The sequence below is a fragment of the Channa argus genome, chromosome 2 (genome assembly GCF_033026475.1).
Source record: "Channa argus isolate prfri chromosome 2, Channa argus male v1.0, whole genome shotgun sequence".
Classification (NCBI taxonomy): Eukaryota; Metazoa; Chordata; class Actinopteri; order Anabantiformes; family Channidae; genus Channa; species Channa argus.
In genome coordinates, this window is record NC_090198.1 from 21,020,264 (window position 1) to 21,033,304 (window position 13,041).

At 41.4% G+C, this 13,041-nt stretch overlaps 2 protein-coding genes across 4 annotated transcripts; one reads left to right on the forward strand and one right to left on the reverse strand.

The window, feature by feature from the left end:
• Positions 1-1,296: 1,296 nt before the first annotated feature.
• cilp (cartilage intermediate layer protein, nucleotide pyrophosphohydrolase) lies at positions 1,297-8,378 on the forward strand. Of its 2 annotated transcripts, none has more exons than XM_067496322.1 (9): positions 1,297-1,308; positions 1,917-2,039; positions 2,513-2,566; positions 2,673-2,939; positions 3,093-3,275; positions 3,377-3,682; positions 3,840-3,948; positions 4,042-4,190; positions 4,316-8,378. In XM_067496322.1, the coding sequence occupies exons 2-9, from the start codon at positions 1,979-1,981 to the stop codon at positions 6,673-6,675; spliced, it is 3,489 nt and encodes a 1,162-aa protein (XP_067352423.1). In that variant the 5' UTR covers positions 1,297-1,308; positions 1,917-1,978; the 3' UTR covers positions 6,676-8,378. The 2 variants fall into 2 exon arrangements, with proteins under 2 accessions (XP_067352423.1, XP_067352425.1); XM_067496324.1 differs by having other exon boundaries at positions 3,096-3,275.
• On the reverse strand, positions 6,911-12,308 carry eif3jb (eukaryotic translation initiation factor 3, subunit Jb). Of its 2 annotated transcripts, XM_067496325.1 has the most exons (8): positions 11,899-12,308; positions 11,664-11,752; positions 10,279-10,345; positions 10,058-10,164; positions 9,836-9,932; positions 8,559-8,729; positions 8,379-8,452; positions 6,911-8,103 (listed from the first exon to the last, which is right to left on the reverse strand). In XM_067496325.1, exons 1-8 carry the CDS (start codon positions 11,909-11,911, stop codon positions 7,975-7,977), a joined length of 747 nt encoding a protein of 248 aa, XP_067352426.1. In that variant the 5' UTR covers positions 11,912-12,308; the 3' UTR covers positions 6,911-7,974. The 2 variants fall into 2 exon arrangements, with proteins under 2 accessions (XP_067352426.1, XP_067352427.1); XM_067496326.1 differs by lacking the exons at positions 11,664-11,752; positions 11,899-12,308 and adding an exon at positions 10,507-11,627.
• Positions 12,309-13,041: the final 733 nt, after the last annotated feature.

The following is a 13,041-nucleotide window of genomic DNA, read 5'->3' on the forward strand; positions in this document are numbered from 1 at the left end:
TGATGGTATAAAGTCATTTTTCGATTAGAAAAAAAAAAATCCATGGAGGTATCCTCACTGGACTGCTGGTAAATATTGGAAAAATACACCTTTTGTTGAAACATGAAAAGAATAATAAGATAGTTCTGTTGATGCGAGATTAACTTTACAATTTTAAAGAACACATTTGCTAAAATCATTACTGAGATGAGGAGGTACATGGTCTGGAGCATTGCTTTTGTACTATCTTTACTGGCTCCTCCTTTCACCCCTCTCGATACTTCTGTCCTCACACCAAATTAACGTATCTCTGCTAATGAAACATAAAGGTCATACGGGTTTTGTTTTTACTGGTTCCGCCTCTTCCCTTGTCATAGATAAACTGTACATATGTCTGAGCAAAACTTACTAATCTCGTTGCTGACATTATTCACCTGCGCTAGGAACAGAAAGAAGTAGGATAATGTTATTCAGTATTTTTCCTTGTTTGCCTTGTGATTGCCATGAGATCATCTTATGTGTGGGAAGAAACAGACTTTCTATGGTCTCTCAGAGGCATGACTGACACAAACGCATTTATAAAATTAGCTCCACATCCCGTTTTTCTTTCTCCAACTCAGTGGTCAAATTTAAGGTTAAAGTATTTGACAAAAAAAAACTAAACAAAAAGAGTCCATTACAAGTAGAAGTACCACTTTGTTTCTCTATCTACACAACAAGCTCTCAAAGGCATAGAAAAGTTATGTTAAAAACATGAAAGAAAAGGGTAAAGCTAAAGTTACCTGGCAAATAGATATGGAACAGAAATGGTACAGTTGCTAACATTTTAACCACTTTTATCAATTGTCAGGTGGTTAATCCTTAATCATTTATAAGTCAATTAGATTTTATATTAAGAGTCATTATCTGAAAAAAGTAACTTCTAACTAAAGTTTACATTAAATATTTTCCTCTGAATGTTATGGAGTAAAAGTAATTGATTCTTGTGTATGTGAACCTCAGAACTTGAACTTGAATCCACTGTCCCAGTATGACTATATCTATACTGAACTTGAAACATTTGGGAGACACAATCTAATGCCCACGATGTGTCATGTTCGTACAATGATGCTGATAAATTATGGGGATAATGGTCTAATCAAAAGACACTGTGGCTGACAGGAGGGAGGGGTCCTAGAGGCAGAGAGGTATAAAAGAGACTGAAGGAATGTGTTGAGCCAGAGTGAGGAACAGAGGTGGAGGAGTGTAATGTGAGATAGACATAAAAGGAGAGAAAAAAACAGTTAAGGACTTTCCTGTACAAAAAAGGAAAGTGCAGTCAACAAGACGGTAAGATAGAAGGACATTACCATGTCCCAATTATATATTTCTTCTGTGTTTGTTAAATTGTGTAGGCAAAGGTTGGAATATTGCCCTGCAAATGGCTGGTTATTACATGTGTAGCCACATTTATAATGTGGATCTTAAATTATTCCAGATGACTTAATATCTGCTAATAGCTTTGATTACAGTCGCTGACTTCTAATGTATTGCCTATAATTCCTTTCCAAAAAATCCAAACATTCTTTCATCAGTATTTGTTCTTTATTTGTTGTTTTAACTTAAAGTGCACTAGTGCAAACCTATTGTCTGTGAGTGGGTGTTTAGATTGTGTTACCAGTGGATGCAGAAATGTTTGAGTGTTCCCCTGACAAATGGCGATGGCTAACACAGATGTGTAATCTGAGTCAGGGGCTCTGTACAGCCATGCCTTTTCACCCTATGACCTCAAAAAGCATGGAACAGATCCTTAAAGATGAATAGAAATTAACTATTGTTTTATTTGCATCAGTTTCTTCAAAACATATCACTTTGAAAAAGATGATATGGACCGTACGTTTTGTAAAAAATATTGCAATGCAATCTTCATCTTCTGAACAGTAGTTTCTTCTGTGCAGTTTCCGACAGGAGTTACCAGAGGCGAAAGTTTGAAGGTCAGGTGTTGCAGCTGGGTGTGGGAATGTCACTAAGGCTTGTTCTCATCATCGTGCGACTCGCAGCGTTCACTGTTACTGCTCGAGGTGGGTCTCTCATCAAGATGCTGAGATTCTGAGTTTCCAGGGCTGTTAACTGAGCATATGTATGAAATGAACACCACAAACCACACAATGCACATTATACATGCCATAACAAATGTTCACCTCAAAACAATGCAAAGTTGTGTATTGCAGGTTAGAGGTACTTTAATGAAACACACTGAAATCTCAGCTGCTAAACATTGAGGCAAAAAGAAGATGATGTTCAGATAAATTGTTCAGTTTATACTCACCATTACCAGTTTGGGAGATATTTTATTTAATTTTATGTCTATAATGTGTCTCTACAGGCAAAAACAAATAGTGTTTATATAACTCTTATTTAGGTGAACCTAGACCTGAATGGGGAGCTGCCTTCCGGCACCAAGTACTGGCTGAACCTGCCAGATACTAATGCACACAAATTTGACGAACTAGCACTATGGCATTAATCACACATTTCGATGTATCTGTTGCAGAATCATGGAGAAAGGGCAACAAAGAGTCTGGGCCTGCTGCTTTCCACTCTGATGGTAACTTTTTAACATTTAAAACAAAATCCATATTCCAAGGTGTGTTGAACACACCAAGTTTGGGCTGCTCATTCAGGCCGTGCTTGTTTGTGGATTCTATGTTCAGACTACGAGTGGACCACGTGGTTTAATGTGGATCACCCTGGAGGTCACGGAGACTATGAGCAGCTGGAAGCCATTCGATTCTATTACCGTGCCCGGGTATGTGAGACTCCACGGGCAATTGAAGCCCGGACCACTGAATGGGTCCCAGCCCGTGAAACTGGGGAGAAAGTCCATGCAGACCCCACTTTGGGATTCTGGTGCCTCAATGAGGAGCAAGGTCCTGAACGCAACTGTTCCAACTACGCAGTCCGCTTCCTATGTCCTAAAGGTTTGGTCTTGTTATACCTTTCATATTTATTCATGTCCTAATATTTGGTATTAATGTAAAAACAAAACTTTGCACTATTTTCTGGTAGTATGCATAACTCAAATATTCTTTGAGGGTAATGACTTGAGTATTTTTTTATACTTTATGTTCCAGCAGGGCAAAGTGTGCATATTGAGGGTACCTGGGGCCCATGGTCAGACTGGAGCTCATGTCCTGCCCTCTGTGGTCAAGTTGGGGTCCAGCTTCGCACCAGAAGCTGCCAGTCTGCTTCTCTGCCTTGCACTGGGCCTAAGGTAGAAGGCAAAGAATGCATGGGCCCTGAATGCACAAAGACAGGTGAATTGACCATAATGAAGTTAAACAGGCTTAAACTTCTCCAATTCAGTTAAGTCAGCTAATCCATGCACTATTAAACTTTGGTTTCTTCTGCTCTGCAGAATGTTCCCTACAGTGTCTGATGGGGAGGATAAATGCTGAGTGTGACACATGCATGTGTGAAGAGCACACCTTGTTGGGCTCCGTGCGTAGAGCTGGTGGTCTCATTGCTGAAGGGGCTGCAATTCTTCGCTATAACAAACTCCTCACCCTCACAGACCATAACGGACATTTTCGCATCCCTGGTATCTGCCCTGATGGCAACACCACCCTGACAGTCACCCTGCAGGGTCATGCTACTCTTAAGGTTGTTGTGCCCAACAGTGCTGAACGCATCTCAGTCCTCAGTTTACAGCTGAAAAGAACTGGTACAGTGAATGTCTTCCATTTTACTTTACATAACCATAATTACTGCATCAGATTACAATATGAAAAATTATTAGGTGCTGCAATATTTACTGACAAGGTGTTTGTTAACTATGTAAGAAAACTTAGAGGTTATTATTTCCAAATGTCATGTTTCAGAGAGGCTTTATGTATTGAGCAACCCTGAGAGCAAGGCCAGGAGGGTGGGACAAACCACCGCCTTCTGCTGCAAAGTGGCAGGAACACCACAGCCAGACAAGTACCAATGGTAGGACTTGTTAGTCTACAAACAGGCCTACATTTTTTACTTTGAAAAATGTAGTGTATTTCACACCTTTGGCTCTGCTTTTTGCACTAACAGGTTTCACAACAACAGTCTCCTGGAGAGGCAGACTGAGAGCACCTTGGTACTAAAAGAGCTGCATCCAGGGCAGGCAGGGGAGTACTACTGTACAGCAAGTGGTCCATCAGGCGCTATTAAGTCCAAACCGGCTACACTGAAAATCTTAGGTGGGTTCTCAGCACTGAGTAGTAAAAGGGGGCTACATACTTTGTTTTAATTCAGAAGGGTGGCAGTGTTCTTAATCTAGTTATCTAACTAAATCAACAATTTTATTTGTAAATCTCAAACACAGGTAAGGATGAACATTCATGTAACCCCCACCCTGAATCCCACTTTATTCGGCTTCCACACGACTGTTACCAAAACGGCACAGATTCGTTCTACTATGATGTGGGAAAGTGCCCCTCAAGTACATGTGCTGGACAGCTGGACAACGGCATCAGATGCAAAGACAAAGTGGCATACTGCTGTGGTGCGGAAAAGCTGGAGAAGAGGCAGATAACATGCCAGGGTTACGAACTGCCCACCATGGTGGTGACTGAGTGTGGCTGCCAGAAATGTGTGGACACAAAGGCTATTGTGTACGGTAGGGCCATTGCTGCAGACAGTGGGGAGCCAGTGAGGTTTGGCCACATTTTTATGAATGGAGTCAGAATCGGTCGCACAGGGTACAAAGGTACCTTCTCCATCCAGGTACCTCCAGACACAGAGAGGCTGGTCGTGACATTTGTGGACAACATGCAGAAATTTGTGAATACCACAAAGGTACTTACATTTAACACCAAAGGAGGATCTGTTTACCATGAGGTCAAACTTCTAAGAAAGAAAGCTCCTGTGACCATCAGCTCCACGGAAACCAATATTTTGGAGCTTGGCGAAGTAGAGGGCCAGGAAGCAATGGTTCAAATCCAGATTCCTCCTCATTCTTTCTATAAGGAGAATGGAGAAGTGTTCACAGGTAATGTCAATGCTAGTGTGACGTTCTTGGACCCAAGGGATGTTTCCACAGCTGCAGCTGCTCAAAGTGATCTAAACTTTATAGGAGATGAAGGCGATACCTTACCACTGAGAACCTATGGAATGTTCTCAGTTGACTTTAGGGGTCAGGAAAATAATGAGCCACTGAATGCAGGTGAAGTGAAAGTGTTCCTGGATTCTGCTCAGGTACAGATGTCTGAACACCTCAACGACATAAAGTTATGGTCACTGAACCCTGGCACTGGCCTTTGGGAGGAGGAGGGAAGTCTGCAGATGGAAAAGAAAAAAAGAGGCAAAAGGGAAGAGAGAACCTTTTTGATTGGTAACATGGAAATCAGAGAGAGACGTCTGTTTAACCTGGATGTCCCTGAGAACCGCCGGTGTTATGTTAAAGTAAGGGCCTTCCGCAGTGAACGCTACATGCCCAGTGAGCAAGTTGGGGGAGTTGTGGTGAGTCTCATAAACATGGAGCCCACAGCCGGCTACTCCACTAACCCACGTGCCTGGGGACGATTTGATAGTGTTGTCACTGGGTCAAACGGTGCTTGTCTTCCTGCCTTCTGTGATGAGCTAAAGACTGATGCCTACTCTGCCTATGTCATGGCCAACCTTGGAGGGGAGGAACTGGAGGCTGTCCCGTCTGCTCCTAAACTCAATCCCAACCTCATTGGAGTGCCCCAGCCTTACCTGGGTAAACTGAACTACAGGCGATCTGATCACGAAGACTCGCGCTTAAAAAAGACGGCATTCAGCATCAATGTAGCGAAACCAAGTGCCAACACAGCAGAAGAAGGGAATGGTCCAGTGTATGCATTTGAGAACTTGAAAGAATGTGAAGAGGCCCCATTCAGTGCAGCACACTTCCGCTTCTCAAGAGTGGAAGGAGACAGATACGATTACAACACAGTGCCATTCAATGAAGATGATCCAATGAGCTGGACTGAGGACTACCTGAACTGGTGGCCCAAACCCATGGAATACAGGGCTTGCTACATTAAAGTCAAACTCAGCAGCCCACATGAGATCAATGTGCGATCTCGCAACATGGGTGGCACCCATCCCAAGACAGTGGGCCAGCTTTATGGACTCCGAGACACTCGCAGCATCCGTGACATGGATCACACCAATGTGTCAGCTGTGTGTGTTGAGTTCAAGTGCAGTGGAATGCTGTATGATCAGGAACGTGTTGATCGTACCTTGGTTAAGGTGATTCCACAAGGAAGCTGCAAGAGAGATCATGTCAATGCTAAGCTTCAGGAGTATTTAGTCAACCATTTGCCCTTAGCTGTGAACAATGACACTAATGAGTTCACTATGCTGGCACCTCTTGACCCCCTGGGCCATAATTATGGAATTTACACAGTGACTGACCAGGATCCCCGGACAGCCAAAGAGATTGCACTTGGACGCTGCTTTGATGGCTCTTCTGATGGCACATCTCGAGTCATGAAGAGCAACGAAGGCATAGCACTGACATTCACCTGCGGAGATAATGAGGCAAACCGCCAGAGTGTTTTTCAGGCACTGCAGAGTCCTCAAGGTCAGATAAGGGCAAATGTGGTGAGAGGAGAAAGCAGGCAGAAAAGACGCCGAGAGAGGGCTAATGGACTTCGCAGCAGCCGTAGGCGAAGCGCCAGAAATCCTACAGGAAAACATTCAAAAGCTACGAGCTAAACCCCAATAAACCTCCTGATTACATGGAGACCAGTGGACATTAGCTCTGTCATTTATCCCCAAATATGTAACTAAGCAATGCTAGTCCACTCTCGCAGCCCCCCGCCCCCATTAATAGTTTTCCTTTTACACTGCAAATTTACTGTGCTAAATACTTACTTGAAATTGTAAATAGAGTATTTATTACACGCCTTAAAAATCAGTGAAAGAATCTCCAAACAAGGACAACCACATATACTTTTGACCAGTGATTTATTAAATTAGATGCTTATAAAACAAGGCGGATGCCTTATCTTCCACTTTGTAATGTATCCAATTGTCCATGTAACATTGAAACCGGTCAACTGCTAGAAAAGGAGAAATATGCCCCTTTCAACTAACTGTAGCCCATATGAAGACATGGTGGGGTGAAGCCCATAAGCCCCCGCTCCTCATCACACTTGATACAAGCCTGCAGAAGCAATGATTAGGAGCCCAGTTGTAGCAAGTTAATCCACTTGCTTGATCCATAGTTTTTCTGCATTAGTAGAAATCAAATTAGTAAATTACATGTGTCATGCACAAAAAATACCTATAAGCACTCTTTGCTCCAAATTTTCAAGGATATTCCAGAGATGTATTAAGAGAATGGCTGAGGTTTTAAAGTCACATTTATTATACTTGTCTATCCCTTTTATCTTAGTGAATGTCATGTGCTCTCTGTAAAATAACTACTACTTACATGTTGTCAGTCTCAAATCACCAACAATGCAACCTCTTCAGAGATAATGAATAATGTACTGAATTGTTCTGCATTTGGCAACCAACGTTATAGATACTATATACTTTCCTGTAAGATAACTATCCACAGGTAAGTGAGACCTATAATATATACATGACATTCTGGTTAAAGATTTTTTGCATAGAACCTTGTGTTTCTATGTCACTACATTTAAAACTGCAATACTGTATCTGCCATTTGACCAGGAGCAACATTTATTAAAAATGAGCCCTGCAAAACTCTTTGACAATAGCAGTTACAATGTATTCTCCATTGAAGTTGGGTCACCCAACAGATACTACATAATTATTTGTGTGAGTGGAGGCTGAATGAGACAGAAAAGGCAATTCCATATTGTAAGAACGTAAAGAGTTGGTGAGACTGGATGCTTCCTGGTAGAGTCCCTCTGGTTAATGAAGCAATATGAAGGGGGCAACACATAGTTCAGATTTTCCAGGATGGCACTGGACAGCATGAGAAGGTACAGCTGCATTTCTGAGGGTTGGGAGGGAGAAAGGGCAGTGGTGATGGAGCCAGTGTCACATGAAGTCCTCATAATCTTGGGCGTAGCCACCATCAAACTCTGCATAGTCAAGGTCATCTCTGAGCTGTGCTTTCAAACCACCTCCTGGCAAGACACCTTTCTTCTTTTTCTTTCCTTTGTTTTGCTGTCAAGGGAAAAAAAATGAAATCACTTTAAAACAATATACATTATATTAAACTACACAGCAAAACCACTTTCTAACTTCATGTTAGGACTCTATACAATGCAACAAACTACTCAGGTATAGAACTCAATCATAGGCATGTTACACTTAAATAACTGTTGTTGAATCAGTAAATGTTGAAATCCACCAGACATACCACAGCACCCTCTACTAAATACAAGTTACCCGTATAGATGGTCTAAAAATTAAAAGAATAAAAGCATGAAGGCACTCACCTTTTCTTGTTTCTGTTTTTCACTAAGTAGGACTGAGAGGGAATTACTGATTTTTTTCAAGTCATCTACTTCCACTGTAAGAAAGAAAGAAAAAAAAGGTTAATAGTCATGCATGCTTTGACTGAAATATTTAATTGTATTGTTCAGTTAAAAAAATAAATAAAAATAATCTGGGCTTACATGAAATACAAAGTTCTCGAAACAATGAATCCAAGAAACTTGAATAATGCACAGATTTTTCGAACTGGCATATCTTTTCTTTCAGCAATTTTTCAAACTCTGTGAAGTCTTCTTTGGAAGATGGGCACATGGCATCAATTCCAGTGCCACTGTTTGAAGTACTGCTGACACCTGAGAAAAGATTAGTTATTTGTAATGAATGACAGTTTTACAGATGAAAAGTGTTGACTGTATTACTAAGTTTACACCAACAATCTAGCTCAAAAGGATTAAGCCGGAAAGTACAGGGGGCTAAGATGCAGCAATAACAAATGATGAGGTTTGTCATTTTTTTTAGAAACTGTTTCAACATCATTTAGCTTGTCGACCAGAGCACCGTGAAGTTAATTTTCCAACAATCAAATGTCTCATAATGAACCTGGTTCAAAAAATAAATAAATGAATAGCACTAAGCATCATTAAAATGTAAGGTGGTGTGCTGTTAAAAAAATACTACTTTATAAACAGTTACATTATGTAAAGATTTTGTAATACATCTTTCAAATAACTGCTTTGTTAAAGGGTAAATGGTAAATGGTAAATGGTCTGCACTTATATAGCGCTTTTCTACCTATTGGCACTCAAAGCGCTTTACACTGCTTCTTATTTACCCATTCACACTCACAATCACACACACACTCATACACCGATGGGGGAGCTGCTATGCAGCTGGCCAACACTCACCGGGAGCAACTAAGTTGGGGTTCAGTGTCTTGCTCAAGGACACTTCGACATGTGACCGGAGGAGCCGGGGATTGAACCAACAACTGTGAGATTGGTAGACAACCGCTCTACCTTCCTGTGCCACAGTCGCCCACCCAAAGGGTGTTTAAAGGTGAATAAACGCGCCTTATTTGGACAACAATCAGTGCTCCTTCTGCTTTAGTGCTAACCCAAATATGAGACACAACAGGAAAATAATACAGGTGGCTAAGAAATGACTATCTATTGTTTGCAAGTTTAAAAGACTGCAGTTTCTCAAAACTATTTTGAAACGTAAGTTGTGAACAAACTCGGGTCTACATGTGTGACACAGCCAAAAATAAGTAGATAAGCAAGCTGAAATTTTGAGTTTCATCTAAGCATTTTAAAAGTAGAAAAACCAAAGAGAGGAATACGTAAAGACCATCTATTCCTGTCTAAATTAAACATCAAATAGCAATTGCATACACCCATTGAAAAAGGTCTGCATTCGTTGTACACAAGAACAGTGGTGTTGTCGTGGAAGAGCTACTCACCAAAAGCTTCTTTTGCTAACTCCAAGTCTGCATCTTCCTGTAATTTCTTCACTCTTAACTTCTCTGCTAGTTGCTCTTCAGGACTGAGCTCTGGTTGCTGTGATAACACAATCACAAGTTTAAACATTTGACTTTCAAAAAAAATATATTTTTTTTGCATATTACAGAAAAATACATTGTATAATGTACACAAAAAAAAGCAATTAGAAGAGCTAAACTTACTTTATTCTCCAACTCTTTGTCCATCAGCTCCTGTTGTTTTTTCTTTAAACGGTTTTCCTTCTCTTTGATCTTCTCACTCAACTTTTTCTTTTCAGAAACTTTTGTCTCTGAAAATTAGAAAAAAGAAATAAAATGTGTACCTTTGCTGAACAAACTGTCAGCTTTTCCAAGGATAAACATACAACACTGAATTATGTTCTTGTGAAACAGCTGACAATTACCTGGTTTCTTCACCTCTGCTTTTTTCTCCTCCTCCTCCCCCTCCTCCTCTTCATCATCCCAGTTGTCCTGTAGATAAAAAAAAAAATGTGTGACCTTTACATAACAGGGTATAGGATACACAAGCAAACTGAGAACAAAAAGCATAAGGTTTAGGTGTTCTACATAATAACATGCACATCCACACAATAAATGTCTTCAAATTAATGTAAACTTTTTTCCATACTCACTTCTTGTCTGAAAAATTCCATACTACACAGACCGTGTATGAAATAACCAACTCAGTAACAAACGTCATATTTATTAAATTCCGACAAACAGCTGTGGCATTTGTTCGTGCCTAAACACAATACTGTACACGTGGGACTATAAATAATTTGTGAGACCAATCAAACACTGTCTCTTCTTCTTGAATGAGCCTACAGACTGTACCAGAGACTGCGTCAATGCAGGTGCTTTAGTTTCCATCCGTGACAGAAAACTGAACAATTGTTGAAGGGGCCTTAGCCAGCACTTTTCCTATGTAAATAAACCGAGGTTTCTGGATAGAAATGGGGTAATAACCCCCTGTTAAGCTGTATAAACTGACCACTAGTCCCCCACCATACGGCTGTTGTAAAGTCAGAAAGTTCTCGGCCTAGTTCTCGGCTAAGTTGAGTCATCAACCTAGATGATTTCATCCGATTGGGGCTAAAGTTGGCTAGCAAGCTAACGCCGCTTCATGCCGAATCGTGTGTTAGAGGTGGGAATTAAGAACGGAGCACCAATGCCAATTTCCTACATTACATACAGTGCGCAAGGTGGTAATGATTTATTAGTCTACATTACAAAGCGCTACAAACCACAAACACGTTGATGAATCTATAGTCAAAATTACCAACATAACGCAAAGCTGACATGGAAGCTAGTGACTTTGCTAGCTAGCCAAGTGGGCCGGTAAGGGGTTAGCTTTATGCTACGTTATCCAAATATAGCATATATCCCCCGAAATGAGTTAGACCTTTAACGGTCAGACTGTATCTATAACATACACTATTAGCGCCCACGATCCACGATCGTCAGCTAGAAAGCGACCGACTGGTGTAAGGGGTGTTAGTTTTACGTTACTACGACTATAACCCGGGCAGCAATCTATCGCTAGCTAACTGCTAGGAGTTACTACATGCTTCCTGATGGAGCCACATGACTTAGCCATGAGATAGCATAATGCTAAAACGGGCTCGGGGGTTAGGATTGACAGGCAGCCACAAACCGCGGTGAAGCATGGCATCACAGTCACGGCGACAATGCTTCAACCCAGCTGATACGATCTTACCGCTCGCTAAACGATGTCAGAATGAGCTTGAAGCCAAGTCCGAGCTTTAGAGTGTTTGCCACGTTGATTTACCTTAACATCTTCTTCTTCATCTTCGCCTTCCCATTTGTCCAGCGCTGCCGCCTTTTTAATCGGCTCATCCGGCTCGAAGTAGTCAGCGTCTGTAAAAACGACAACACAACATTCGTTAGCCCAATCCGCATCTAGCGAGCAAGCCTGACAATAACGAAGTAACAGGCTCGTAAAACAAACACAGTGACAGTCGGATGATGTGCGACAGCTATCCTTCTCAACTTAAGTTTCTCACCCCAGTCCGCCATGTTGGCTGTGTGGGTTGTGTTTGACAGGCTCGCAGTAGAGTCGGTGCTACAGCCCGTTGGCCACGTTCAGGAACAGCTCCCTCCCTCCTTCCTTTCCGTGGGCTTATCTGATGTCCTCCTTTAGCAACATGATACTGCACCCGGGTTTTTTTTAATTCAATTAAATAGTAAACATTAAGATGATTATATCTTCTGGGTCGTGTAACGAGAAAAAACAAATGGCCGCAGATGGCAAATAACTAAAGTACATTTACACAAGTAGACTGTCATCTTTGAGGATAGTTTTGAGGTACTTAGCTTACTGTTGCCATTCTATGATACTTTTACCCCACTACAATTATATAAAAGCTTTAGTTCATTTGCAGAAGAAGATTCATAAGACAAACTAGAATGGGCATTTCCTATAGAAAACGCATTTAATTGCTGAAAGCCAGCAGCTCTCACTTTCCCCGCTGCGAGACTACAAACCCGGAACAATGTAGAAGTGTAAAAACATGAAACAAATCGGAACAATTGCAGTTCCACAAACGGCCACAATTTGTTTTATTTCCAGGAAATCTATAAGAATTATCTCCAGCAGGTGGTGCTATGCTTCTATCGCTGCTGGCAGCCATTGCTGCTTCTGGCAGAACCGAATAATGTAAAAATGGAACTAAGGCAAGACAAAATATCGCACAATTGCACTTCCACAGATTGCCTGATTAGAAGCACTAAACAGCTTAGATGCGAAAACACATAATTGCAATTTCTTAATGCTCCAGCAGCAGTATGCTGTTATTGCTGCTTGCTGCCATCTCCCCTGTCTGACTGACAAGATTGAACAATTTAGAAGTGGAAACATTAATTGCAGTTTCATAAATGGCCAGTTGGTGACATGGCGGCTACAAACATCAAGTATGTGAAGCACTGCACCATGATGCAGTTGTGTACCAACTTTAAGTACTGTGAAAGTTATAGTTTTTGAGATATAGGGCTTTAACTTCAGCCATTAGTGCTCCCTAGCTGCAAACCTGATACCTGGTAACAGGTTTGGTATTGCACAGGTGTTTGCAGGGTGGAATCCTGCACCTATGACCAGAGTTTCATCAAAGTAGGTTGGTCTGTGGAGTTATGCTCCAGTCTCTACCAGT